The sequence below is a fragment of the Mangifera indica genome, chromosome 2 (genome assembly GCF_011075055.1).
Source record: "Mangifera indica cultivar Alphonso chromosome 2, CATAS_Mindica_2.1, whole genome shotgun sequence".
Taxonomy (NCBI): Eukaryota; Viridiplantae; Streptophyta; class Magnoliopsida; order Sapindales; family Anacardiaceae; genus Mangifera; species Mangifera indica.
This window is the reverse complement of record NC_058138.1, coordinates 22,093,255-22,106,875: the sequence shown is the minus strand read 5'-3', so window position 1 is coordinate 22,106,875 and position 13,621 is coordinate 22,093,255. Positions and strand designations below refer to the sequence as shown.

The following is a 13,621-nucleotide window of genomic DNA, read 5'->3' as shown; positions in this document are numbered from 1 at the left end:
TCTAGAAAGATGATATAAACACGAACAGAACAGTGACTCTATAGGGGTAAATTATTATTTAGATATTCAAGGGGGGAAATTTAAATGTATGATACCTTGGGGAGGAAACGGTGATAAACTCCTTTGGAATCAGCTTACGATTGGTGATGGCAGTGGCCACCTCATCAACTTTTTTCACTCTTGGCATATCTTTATTGGTCTACCTAACCTCTACAACAATTCTTCAATTTTTAACATTAAATTTTGAATATTAGCTTTGACTTGAATGGTGACATTATTGGATCCTTATTAATTAATATGCCATATTAATATTATAAAGACGTTTTAATTGTTTGATTAATATGAAAAAATTATAAATTTTCATTTTTAAATGTTAACGTGATTAAAAGATAAGTATAACTAATACAACAAAATCTTAAATTAGGAGAGCGATAAATTTAATAATCAAATTAATGATATTGATCTTATTTATCTTATTTGAGAGTGAGTTTCGTGATGATATCAAATCAAAAGAAAAAATTGGTGATTATAATCATGGTTGTCTCTCGAGCAATTGTTGACTACTTATAGTTACGAAGAAGTAAAAGGTATGTAGAGCTATTCCTATTCTCTTTGTAAAAAAAACATATATTGATTATTTAACTAGATTTAGTATATTGTTAAAATTTTAATAAAAATAACAATATATTGATAATTAATATTTGTATTTATATGAAAGAAAAAAATTATTATTTTATCGAAATTCAAATCGGAATTAGTCATTGGCCTCATAGTGATCATCGCTCTTATGTCATTAAAGCTTGGTCCATAATTCATGGAAATTAAATAATAAATTTAATGATACAAGGAGTATCGCATCACTCCCAAACTTTGAATTATAAAAATAAGATGTTTGGCCTTATTGATAAACCTTAAATCTAAATAAAAATTAAAATAATCAAACTACACGTCATCAGCAGCAATTCCATACTTCTGCCAACGGCAAGGTTTCAATCTTAGCCATTGCTGTTTCACGGGTTCAACAGTTGGATGCCACTCAGACAGGTAGGAAAAAGAATGAGAATTCCATAAAATTAACAATTTTCTCCCTGTGGTTTCAGAAAGTAACGAATGCACCCAAGAAGTTGATTCATATTATTAGATATTACTTTTTATATAATAAAAAATTAATTGAAATAAAACCTAAATCTTATATCCGAAAATCTAATCTTCTCGTTCCCCAATCCATATTCATTATTGTACATCATGTTATATAGTTTAAAAAATGAGAAAAGTTAAAACTCAAAATAATATTATAAATAAATAAAATATATTATCGAGGTAAATCTGATTTGAGTTATCAAGGTTGAAAGTCATGATTCAACTTCAACTTGAATGAACTGATTTCGGATGACATTATTCATCACATTAGCAATGTTATGCACTCTATTAATAACTCTTTAGTGATATTATATATTAGTTAGAATAAACTTGAGTAAAATATTATGAACTAGATCTGAATTTGAGTAAGCCTTAGACTTGGTTTGACTTATATTGAATTTATTTATAAGATATTGTAGTATTTTTAAAATAAAACAGTGAATATCATTGATGTTTGTTAACTCTTTGGGTGATTTTATTAATTTTTAAAACCTTTTAGGTGTGTTGATATTTGCCAGCAATTATGAGGAGGAAATCAAATTCAAAAGCCCACTTCGTCTTCATTAAATAATCTAAATAATAATTAATGTTTTCTAATCTCAATATTTAATTGCTAATTGAAGTGGATTTGATAACTAAAAGTAAACTAAATTGACTTTTTCTTTTAGGGTTTCCTGGTATATTATTCAAACGTTTGGGTCACAACCGGAAAAAAAGGGGCCTAACTGCTCTAACCGTAAAACGAACAGGCAAAACAATAGAAGAAAGCAATTGCCCAATGTGACACATGTGTCTTTGTCCATATAACAAATCTTCGTATATCATTAATCACTAATCTCATATATTATTATTTGCCGTTACATACTACCTTTAAAGCTAAAAAACAACACCCCATTTATTACACCAGAATTATATTTAAATAAATAAATAAATAAAAATATATGAGAATCTGAGTTGGATAGCAATTTAAGAAGACATGCAGCAAGTTGGTTTCTCAATTTGATTACTAATTTGTCTGTTTTTTAAAGCTCATTAACAAAACCAAACCCATTTGCAATAAAGAGATTTACAAAATCAAAATCCTCCCTTCATTTTCGTGTCTTCTTCAACTTTCATTTCCAAAATCTTCTCTCTTCATTCTCCTCTCTCTCTCCTTCTCTCTTCACTCTCTCTCTCATCACTAGATTCATTTTGCATATATTTAGTTCTATTAAAATATTAAAGAAAACTAACAATGGGGTGTTAGGGTCAGTTTCCAAACATTGAGGAGAAAAAAGTATTATCAATAAACTTTACGGGTGGCACGTTACCTTTTTTTTTTTTTATATATACTAAACTTACTTAATTATTAATATTTATTACCACAATTAATATTAATTACAAGTATATTACTTTTTATATTGAAAAAAAAAAAAGTATAGTTCAATACCCCCCGGTATTATTATCTTTAATTTACATTTAAATATAAAAATTAATATTTTCCATGTTTAAAGTAGACATTGTATCATCTACTATTTTAATAATTGAATTAGCCTTTACTTTATTTGATTTTTTTTTTAATTAGATTGATTGGATCAGTAATCATATCAATTAATTAATTATTTAAATAATATTTAACACATATTTGCCTATTTGACTTGTTAAAAACAATATTTGAATTATATATAATTAATTAAAACTGAATTTGATCTTATCATCCCGTATGTCAACCTTCATTTATTTGACTCTCAATAATTATAAAATTTGTATTGTCAGATAGGAAATTCCCATTACCGAAAACAAATTATACTCTAATTTATAGTTTAACCGATTGAATCGATCAATTTATTCAAAGTTTTGAATCATTGCACTACATTGGATCGCTTCCAAATTTAGGCCATTGGGCGGCTTACAATTTTGTTTGTGCCAACCAGTAGTTTATCCTATTCTCTCTGTAGATTACTCTTACCAAGCAAATTTCCTGCACAAAAATTAATCTATCAAAATTGATGTAATATTATATAATTGAGAGGTATAAATTAAAAATATATTTAAAAAATAAAAATATCATATGAAAATTGCCATTTTATATAAGTTTGTATTAAAAAATTTGTTCAAAATATTTATGAATACACGCAATCATGTCAAAATCGTAAGATTCTTTATTTTAATTCAAAGTATTAATTTATAGTCTATGAAAATTAGTTAAGATAGGGAAAAAAAAAAAAAAGCCAAAATGTAATTAAGGGCTAAGATACCACCAACTATAATTAAATCAAATTAATATCAAGATTTTAATATATTTAATAGTGAAAAATTACCTCACAACCTCATTTAATTTTTTTAGTTAATCTAATTATTATTATATGGTATTGGTATGAATTTTTACCTACTTTTTAACACGCAATTCAGGAAGTGTCGCTTTTGCTATTTAGAAAATTAATAATTTTTTTATTGTATATCTAAAAAAATTATTAAAAAAATGATGTAATGAATAGTTGTATGAAATTGAATGGATGTATAAATAATTATTAGAAAAAGTAGGTGAAAAATAGTGTTGGTAGACGAAATTAAAAATACAGGTGGTTGATTTTGATTGGTTGTTGTTATGAAACTGTAGGATGGATCTAGAAATTATGTAATTAAAGCCATTAACAACTCTAATTAAATGGTACTTTAATAATTAATTTTCTGGCATGGCTTAATCTTAACTAGATTTGTAGTCAAATCAAGTCCCGTGTGTTCAATTTAATTAAGTTTATACAAAGTTTGAGTTTAAAAATTACAGGCTTGAGTCCGAAATTGAGATATGAACAATTGACTTGAATGGTAACATTATTGGGTTCTTATTAATTAATATGCCATATTAATATTATAAAGACGTTTTAATTGTTTAATTAATATTAAAAAATTATAAATTTTTACTTTTAAATGTTAACGTGATTAAAAGATAAGTATAATTAATACAACAAAATCTCAAATCGAGAGAGTGATGAATCCAGTGATCAAGTTATTCCATGCTTCTGCCAGCGGCAAAGTTTCAATCTTAGCCATTGCTGTTTCACGGGTTCAACAGTTGGCTGCCACTCAGACAGGTAGGACAAAGAATGAGAATTCCATAAAAATAACAATTTTCTCCCTGTGGTTTTAGAAAGTAACGAATGCACCCAAAAGGTTGATTTACGTTATTAGATCTTGAAATTAAAACTTTGTTTACTTTTTCTGTAATAAAGAATTAAAATTGAAATAAAACCTAAATCTTATATCCGAAAATCTAATCTTCTCCTTCCCCAATCCATATTCATTGTTGTACATCATGTTATATAGTTTTAAAAAAATGAAAGAAACAAAAACTCAAAAGAATATTATAAATAAATAAAAGGTATTATCGAAGTAAATCTTATTTGAGTTATCAAGATTGAAATTCTTGATTCAACTTCAACTTGAATGAGCTGACTTCAGATGATATTATTCATCTCGCTACAATATTGTGTGTTTTATTAATAACCCTTTAGTGATATTATATATTGGTTAAAATAAATTTGAGTTAAATATTATGAATTAGATCTGAGTTTGAGTAAGCCTTAGACTCGTTTTAACTCAGACTGAATTCATTTCTAAGATATTGTAGTCTTTTTAAAGTAAAGTAATTGATATCATTGATATTCGTTAACTCTTTGGGTGATTTGTTAATTTTTAAGACTTATAGGTGTGTTGTATTTGCTACCAATTATGAGGAGGAAATTTAAATTTAAAAGCCCACGTAGTCTTCATTAAATAATCTAAGTAATAATAAACCTTTTCTAATCTCAATATTTAACTGCTAATTGAAGTGGATTTGATAACTAAAAGTAAACTAAATTGACTTTTCTTTAAGGGTTTCCTGGGTATTATTCAAAAGTTTGGGTAACAGACAGAAAAAAGGGGCCTAACTGCTCTAACTGTAAAACGAGCAGACTAAACAGTAGAAGAAAGCAACCGACCAATTGTTCAATGTGACACATGTGTCTTTGTCGACATAACAAATCTTCATCGAATTAAGGCGAAATGATGACTATGTTCCATACAAAGTTTTGATAAAAACCTAATGTTTTATTGCTTAATTTTTTAAAATTTAGATATTCACCTATTTATTAATTTTAAGTATTATTATCAAAGATAAAATTACTATTTAAAAATTTTACTAAAAAAAAAATCTTTTTCCTACCTTATTTTTAAAAACCAACAATTTCACCCATAGCCTTAAATTTTTAAGGTTTAAAAACTGACTCCCCCCTCCCCCTCAGCCTATGGTTTGCACAATTACAATTTTTTTCATTAACAAGCACATCCAACCTTCTAAAAAACTTCAATTTCACCCCATTTCACCTTCAGTTTCCAAATTGTCGGTGACGACTTTCTTCCTCTATCTCTGACATCTCCACCACTAAGAATGAGTCATTGACGTCCATCTCTCTGTCATATCATCTTTGTTCAACATACAAGTCGATCGAAATTGAGTGAGAGGCCTCTTTGGTACCTCATGTCGATGAGCGACACCAAAGAGGCCGGTGATTAGAGTAGAACAAGTCGGTATGTTCTGTTTTGATCGCTAGCCTCCTTGGTGCAAGTTACCAAAGAGGTTGAAATCAAGCGAGATCTTCAATTCGCTTTTATGTTAGACAACAATAATATGGGAGGGAGATGGACTCTGACGACTCATTCTCAGTGATAAAGATGTAGGAGACGTAGGGAGAAGGTCACCGATAACTATCTAGAAACTAAAAGTAAAACCGGGGTGAAATTAAAATTTTTTAGAAGGTTGGGGTGTAGCTATTAATGAAAAAAATATGTAGTTGTGCAAACCCTAGGTGGGGGGTGGGGGAAGACAGTTTTTAAACCTTGGAAATTTAAGGTTAAGGGTGAAATTATTAGTTTTTAAAACTTAAGTGAAAAATAATTTTTTTAAATAACAATTTTACCCCTGAGAGTAATAGTCAAAAGTAATAAATAAATGAATATTTAAATTTTTAAAAATTAACAAATAAAAAGTTTAATTTGTATGAAACCTTGGGTGGGAAATAGTGATTTGGCCTTGTATTAATCACTAATCTCAGACATTATTACTTGCTGTTACATACTAAAAAACAACATCCCATCTACTACACCACAATTATATTAATTAGATGGATAAAAAGGCTCACAACTATCCAATAACTAAATATTTAAATAAATAAATAAATAAAAATATATGAGAATCTGAGTTGGATAGCAATTTAAGAACACATGCAGCAAGTTGGTTTCTCAATTTGACTACTAATTTGTCTGTTTTTCAAAGCTCATTAATAAAACCAAACCCATTTGCAATAAAGAGATTTACAAAATCAAAATCCTCCCTTCGTTTTCGTGTCTTCTTCAATTTTCATTTTCAAAATCTTCTCTCTTCATTCTCCTCTCTCTCTCCTTCTCTCTTCACTAGATTCATTTTGCATATTAAAGTTACCATTTTTAGTGCTCAGTTTGATATTAATTATAGATGTATTTAGTTTTATTGAAATATTAAAGAAAACTAACAATGGGGTGTTAGGTTAGTTTCCATATATTGAGGAGAAAAAAGTATTATCAATAAACTTTATGGGTGGGTGGCCGGTAATCTTTATTTTTATAAACTAAACTCTACTTAATTATTAATATTTATTACCACAATTAATATTAATTACAAGTATAACAAACGTATACAATTATCGGTCTATTATTTTTTATATTAAAAAAAATTATAGTTTAATATCTCCAAATGTTATTATCTTTAATTTACATTTAAATATGAAAATTAATGTTTTCTATATTTAAAATAGGCATTGTATTATCCACTATTTTAATAATTGAATTAGCCTTGACATGATCTAATTTTTTCTAATTAGACTGATCAAATTGGTGATCATATCAATTAATTATTTAAGTAAATTTTAAATAATGTTTAACATATATTTGTCTATTTGACTCATTAAAAACAAAATTTGAATTATATAATTAATTAAAACTAAATTTGGTCTTACCGTCATGTATGTCAACCTTCATTTATAAGTTATTGGTTTTGACTCTCAATAATTATAAAATCCGTATTGTCAAAATAAGAAATTTCCATAACTAAAGACAAATTGTGCTATGATTTGTAGTCTAACCGATTCAACCGATCAATCTATTTAAAATTTTGAATCATTGTACTACTGTCTAGCTTAATTGGACCGTTTCCAAGTTTAGGCCACCGGCTGTAGCCTACAATTATGTCTATGTCAAATACTAGTTTATCCTATACTCTTTGTAGATTACTCTTAGCAAGCAAATTCCCTACACAAAAATTAATCCATCAAAATTGATGTGATGTTATATAATTGAGAAGTATAAATTAAAAATAGATTTAAAAAAATAAAAATGTGACATGAAAATTGCCATTTTATGTAAGTTTGTATTAAAAAATTTGTTCAAAATATTTATGAATACACGCGATCATATGAAAATCGTAACATTCTTTATTTTAATTTAAATTATTAATTTATAGTCTATGAAAATTTGTTAAGATAGGGGGGAAAAAAAAGAAAAGCCAAAATGTAATTAAGGGCTAAGATACCACCAACTATAATTAAATCAAATTAATATCAAGATTTTAATATATTTAATAGTGAAAAATTACCTCACAACCCCATTTATTTTTTTTAGTTAATCTAATTATTATTATTATTATTATATAGTATTGGTTTGAATTTTTACCTAATTTTTAACATGCAATTCGGAAAGTGCCGCTTTCGCTATTTGGAAAATTAATATTTTTTTATTGTATATCTAAAAAAATTATTAAAAAAATGATGTAATGAATAGTTGTATGAAATTGAATGGATGTATAAATAATTATTAGAAAAAAGTAGGTGAAAAATAGTGTTGGTAGACGAAATTAAAAACACAAGTGGTTGATTTTGATTGGTTGTTGTAATTAAAGTCATTAAAAACTCTAATTAAATGGTACTTTAATAATTAATTTTCTGACATGGCTTAATCTTAACTAGATTTGTATTCAAATCAAGTCCCCTGAGTTCAATTTAATTAAATTATACAAAGTTTGAGTTAAAAAATTACGGGTTTGAGTTCGAAATTGAAATATAAACAATTGACTCGAGTTAAGTGTGAAAAATATGAATTAAATCTTATAATTTATATATTTAGGATTTTAAATTTTAATATTGGAATGTGATGGGGTTATTTATTCATTTTATGGTACAAAACATATGATAAGAAAGATTAGGTTATAATACAAGTAAAAATAATTTGAAAAATGTAATTTAATGGGCTAACTTGCAAAAGCATGGGGCTCGTCTGTTAAGGGCCCAGCCCAATTCCAAAAGCATCCAGCCCTAGCTGCATGATTTAGAGGGTGATGTTGGCACCCCTAAATATGCATTATCTCCATAGCAACTAAGTTCCGCACACGAGTAATATAGGAGTGATTTGGTCTGTGACAAGTTGGACAGGGGCGGAGGGTGTTAGAGTGTCATCTAGCAACGAAATTTACTTGTCTGAAATTCACAAGTGGCAGCTGTTGGTTTATGCAGCTGCTGGCTGACTATTTCTTTCTTCATTTAGTGCATTACAGAGCACAGTCAACGCATCCAATTTTCGAATCAGCATGGAAAGCCTCGGGATACATGAATCAACCTCATCTGCATTATAAGGTACTAACTGTACCTGCAGGCAACCTTTATTTTTATAAAGTTTAGTGTCAAACGAAAAAGTTTGCTGCATGAGAAACAATGGAGTCACTTTCTGCTGGGGCAGTCCATAAGAAAGGAGGAGGCAGATTGAACAACAGGGCTCACCTGAGCTGGTGGAGGTGGCGGTTGGAAATTAAAAGTGTTAAATACATACTTTTAAAAGGTGTGGAAGGGTGCATGTTGTTCAAATCCTGGGTAATGGTGGCCGGAGGAAAACTCCATTGCAGGCCAGAGCCTTTTCCTGTTCTGCACTTCTCAACTAGTTTTATACTTTGTATTGCATTTAATTATGCTCATAAATTTAATTGAGCCAACAGCTATCAACATTTTGCAAATTACACATTGGCCAACCCTGATTATGAGCACCAATCAATGACTAAAATTCACAAATATTCCCAGATTTCACCAAACTTCTTGGCTTGTGCCAGGTTCAAGGCTTTTCATCAGAGAGCACCCAAGAGTCTCCCCCCAAAGGATGTAAGTTGCCCACAAAAGGAGTCAACCCTATAACTAGGGACAATTTGGAGGACTCAAGGTAATGAAATACATTCTCTGGCTGTATTTCTTTCAATTTCTCTTGCAATAATCTCCCATCTAAAATCTACGAAAATCTGTATTGAAGATGTCAGGATCTTCAAGTGTGTGTTCTTGTGTTACAAGAATTTGATTTGAGGAGCCTAATTCCTAGATCATGCTGGATATACACAACCACAGAAATAGAACATTCATACCAAATGATAAGATGTTTAGAATTCATTATTACATAATATGGATATCAATCCGGTCCACAAAATAGAACAACAGCAACAGAATCTGAGAATCATAAAACACATCAAGATGTCCAGTTTAAACACATAATACACCACCACTCATACAGATAATATATGTCGAATCCTCCAAGCGATACTTTAGCAAACATAATATGACTTCTAGAGACCACAAGACAATACCAATTCATACAGATAATATATGTCAAATCCTCCAAGCAATACTTTAGCAAACATAATACGACTTCTAGAGACCACAGGACAGTACTGATTTATTCTGCAGAAGCAAAAGAAAGATATATTAGAAAAATAATGAATGAAAGACATGTTAGTAATTTCAAATCCTTGAGTCCTGTTTGTTGATGAACTTACGGTAAGGGGTGATCCTCCATTGCTGGTTATCTCCCTTGGCCCATTCCCAGAGCACAATTGTAGTGCCATCATGGACACCACCATGGTCCTTATCACCATGAAAAGCATCGACATTCAGGCGAATGTTGTTAATCATCCTTACTGCTCGGTAACCATCACCTATGTCCTTGCTCTCAGACCAGAGTATAGATGAGTCAAGCTCATCTGGATTATAGCGTGCCAGCTGTACCTGCAGACAAGTTTTCATGGTAGAAAGTTTAGTGCTATATGTCTTGGGTTGTGCACAGATGTTTAGCACTTCAACTTTGTTGTTATAACTTGTATCAGAATCTAAAATTCACTTAAGTAATGGGCAAATCAATAATAGATTAACAATCATAATTGTCAAACAAAATATTTTGTAGCATGAGAAACATAGTTACATTCAGATGTTAGTCCATAAAAAGATAAAATAATCTTTCCCTGTACCAAAAACATAAGGTCAAACAAAGAGAACTATAGAAACCGAAGAAAACTTTTAGGGCAAAAAATTGATAAAGATTCTGATCCGTTGAGTGACTTCGACACAGCTCAGTGATCAAATCCATTCTCCCTAAAAGAGCAGGTATCAGATACACCATGAAATCCTCCTTTCAGTGATTTATTAGACGACAATGTGAAATACATATTACTAGTAACATTTGACTAATGGGAAATGAAAGTAGCAGAAACCCAGATCTCAAATAATAAGGTTATAAATGCTTAGGGATGTTATAGAATTCTTACGGGATGACCAGATCCAACAGAGTGCTTTATGGCCTGACCAGTAGCTTTGTTGACCAGAGAAAAGCAAGGAAAGCCCTCTTCATCTTTCACTCTGGTACTGAACTTCTCATCTTTGTACCAATGCTGCAACAAAAATCAACCAACCAAACTTACACATAAGAAGCAAATCAACATACCCAGAAGCATCAATTTGTAATAGTACAGCTAGAATTGAATCAAATTATAGTAAAAGGTATTACTTTGTTATATTCTAAAGCGAAAAAAAAAAGGAATCTTTTGATTTATAAAAGCAAAAGAATAGTTAACCCTGATCAGATTACCACACAACCCTTCAAATCCAGATTTAGAACTTCTCAATTGAGAGCAGTTTACCGTGAAATTGGCATATAAGAATAGCATAAACAAAGAAATGAACAACAAAATTAAAAAATCAAGTGTAGAAAAAGGGCATTAAGGTAACAGTAAAGTTGAAACCTGGAACTCATCTGAGGGATCAGATGTTGCAAGAATCAGTTGACCATCTCTGATGGTGAGAAAGAGATCGGGCCCAGCCTTGCAGCAGACTTTGACAGTGGGTTTGTTAGCGAGGTGAGAGAGAGGGCCAGAGGCAGAATCAGAGTGATGATGAAGAAAAGCCGGCAAATGAGGCCTCCACGAATGATGTGAAGCCTCATGTTGATATTCTCCATGAGCAACATGGCTCACCTCAGTTGGTGTCTCTTGGTAATCGAAAGAGTTGTATTCTTGTGGATCACTGGTGTAACTGTGGTGCACGTGACTCACATGTGTAGATGGTGGCGCTGGTGGGGCATACTCAGGTTCCTGATAATGGGGCCGTGGAGGTGGAAACTCCTCTTCTTGGTAATATGCAGGTGGTGGTGGGGGTGCATATTCGTTGTCTTGAAAGTATGATGGTGGTGGTCGCTCATAGGACGGTGGTGGGTGAGGTGGTTGTTCCTCGTCTTCGTCCCTCCGGTGGTGGTGATGGTGATGGTGACTGTGTGGATACTCCATTACTGAAATGTTGTTCTGGAAGATATATCTATCTTGTGGATGAGAGACCAGTATTTGGTCATTACATAAAATGGCAGTTCATACAGACCAGATGTAACGGAAAGTTAATTAATCTAATTAAAAAAAAAAAAAAAACCATATTGAATCTGTTACTTTATATGCATAAAAAGAAGATTTTATTCTTAACATGTTCCATCCAAGTTTGACCTAAAAGTACTATTCCATTCCGCCCCTTTGCACAAATCACAATTTTCTCCGCGTATAGAAATTCTAATTAGTATTTGTTTCACTTTTTTAATTTTATCATATGGATTTCCTATGATAAAATGTGACTATTATCCTTAAATCAGATCCCCAAAATCTTATTGGCAATTAGAATTGCATCTTTTTAACCCAACATTACCTTTGTACTCTAATCTCTTCTTCCTTTGGTCTAATCTTTTTTCCCATCTAAACACACAATCTTACTAGTTTTGGTGTGTCTCTGCAAAAATATTATGAAGAAGAAAACGGAAAAGAATAAGATGAATGAGAACAAAAACAATCATCTCCTTTTGCCATTAAGAGAAAGTGTAGAAAGATATAAGTTGTTTCTCAATTGTATTCAAACACAATCCTTGGATTCCATAACTAAGACTAATATAAAAACACAGAAAACACAAAGTGGAATTGATGATTAAATATGAATTTTGTTGTTAGATGTATGATTTGTTTTGTCTTTGATAACTTAAATAAGAAGAGAATTAATCATAATGTTCTATGTGGTGACTAGAGTGGAAAGAGAAGTAAAATAGAATGACCTAAATGACAGACAACAATAGAGGTGATAGTGGTGAATCAAATGATCTAAACCTATATGGCTGTAGATGTGTTTCTTTTGTCTCTATTTTGATGTCTTTCCATTTCTTAGTTTTTTCCTTCTCTCTATCAAACTATCACATCTGATGTCGTTTTTCTTATCAACAATATCATTGATAGACATCTCATGTATGATCTATTTCTTAATCAGGTTCAATCTTTTTTTTTAGCTCGTTTTTATTTCTTTAATGATAATATCGTTTTTATTCTCTTACATTTCTCTTTTCACAATCCCGCTATCTACTTTTTACTTATTTTCATCAATATCATTATTTCTATCACCTTTGTCTTCGAGATCTCTCATCATCTCCAACTCACCAAACTTTCCATCACTTTCACCACCTCATACAAACTCATGTCCATTTTTTGTAGTGTTCACAACATATTCTCCCAACTTCTCTTCCTGTCCACTTAAATTCAAAATGACACCTTTGATTTCACAATTTTGGTTGTTAAGTTGTCTTACTCTTTTATAACAACAGAAAAAGTGAAATGTATGTTATTATCTTATCAAAATTTAATTGTAACAGAGTTAAAAATAAAAAAAATGAAATTTTATTGTGCCAATGATTGTGTTGGAACAATTGACACTTCCCTTTTTAATTTTTTTAATTTTAATAATTGAAAATAACAAATTTACCTTTTTACTAAAGATTTTTCATTAATATTATTATTAGATTTTGGGTAGGAAAATGTGATTTATACATGTGAGGGGTGGAAAGTGTCATAGACGAAACTTTGAGTGGGAAACTTAATCAGTTTTTAAAATAACAAAAAATAAGAATTTTTATTTCAATAATTTCAACCCTTAATATGACAAAATATATATATTATTCATATAACATGGGCGACTTCACCACCACCAAATGCATCTTCCACAGGATTGAAGTTTATGAAATAAATATAATATGGGGGATTTTGTCATTATAATAATCTAAGGCTGGCATTTGGAAATAAAATACAAAGACATGTGCAAAGTTTGAT

The 13,621-nt window shown here is 30.2% G+C and overlaps 1 protein-coding gene across 1 annotated transcript; it reads right to left on the bottom strand.

Annotated features, from left to right (window-relative positions):
• Window positions 1-9,562: 9,562 nt before the first annotated feature.
• Window positions 9,563-11,896, bottom strand: LOC123208431 (ricin B-like lectin R40G3). The gene is made up of 4 exons (XM_044625956.1): window positions 11,240-11,896; window positions 10,766-10,888; window positions 10,001-10,229; window positions 9,563-9,905 (listed from the first exon to the last, which is right to left on the bottom strand). The coding sequence occupies exons 1-4, from the start codon at window positions 11,777-11,779 to the stop codon at window positions 9,901-9,903; spliced, it is 897 nt and encodes a 298-aa protein (XP_044481891.1). The 5' UTR covers window positions 11,780-11,896; the 3' UTR covers window positions 9,563-9,900.
• Between the last annotated feature and the right edge of the window lie 1,725 nt (window positions 11,897-13,621).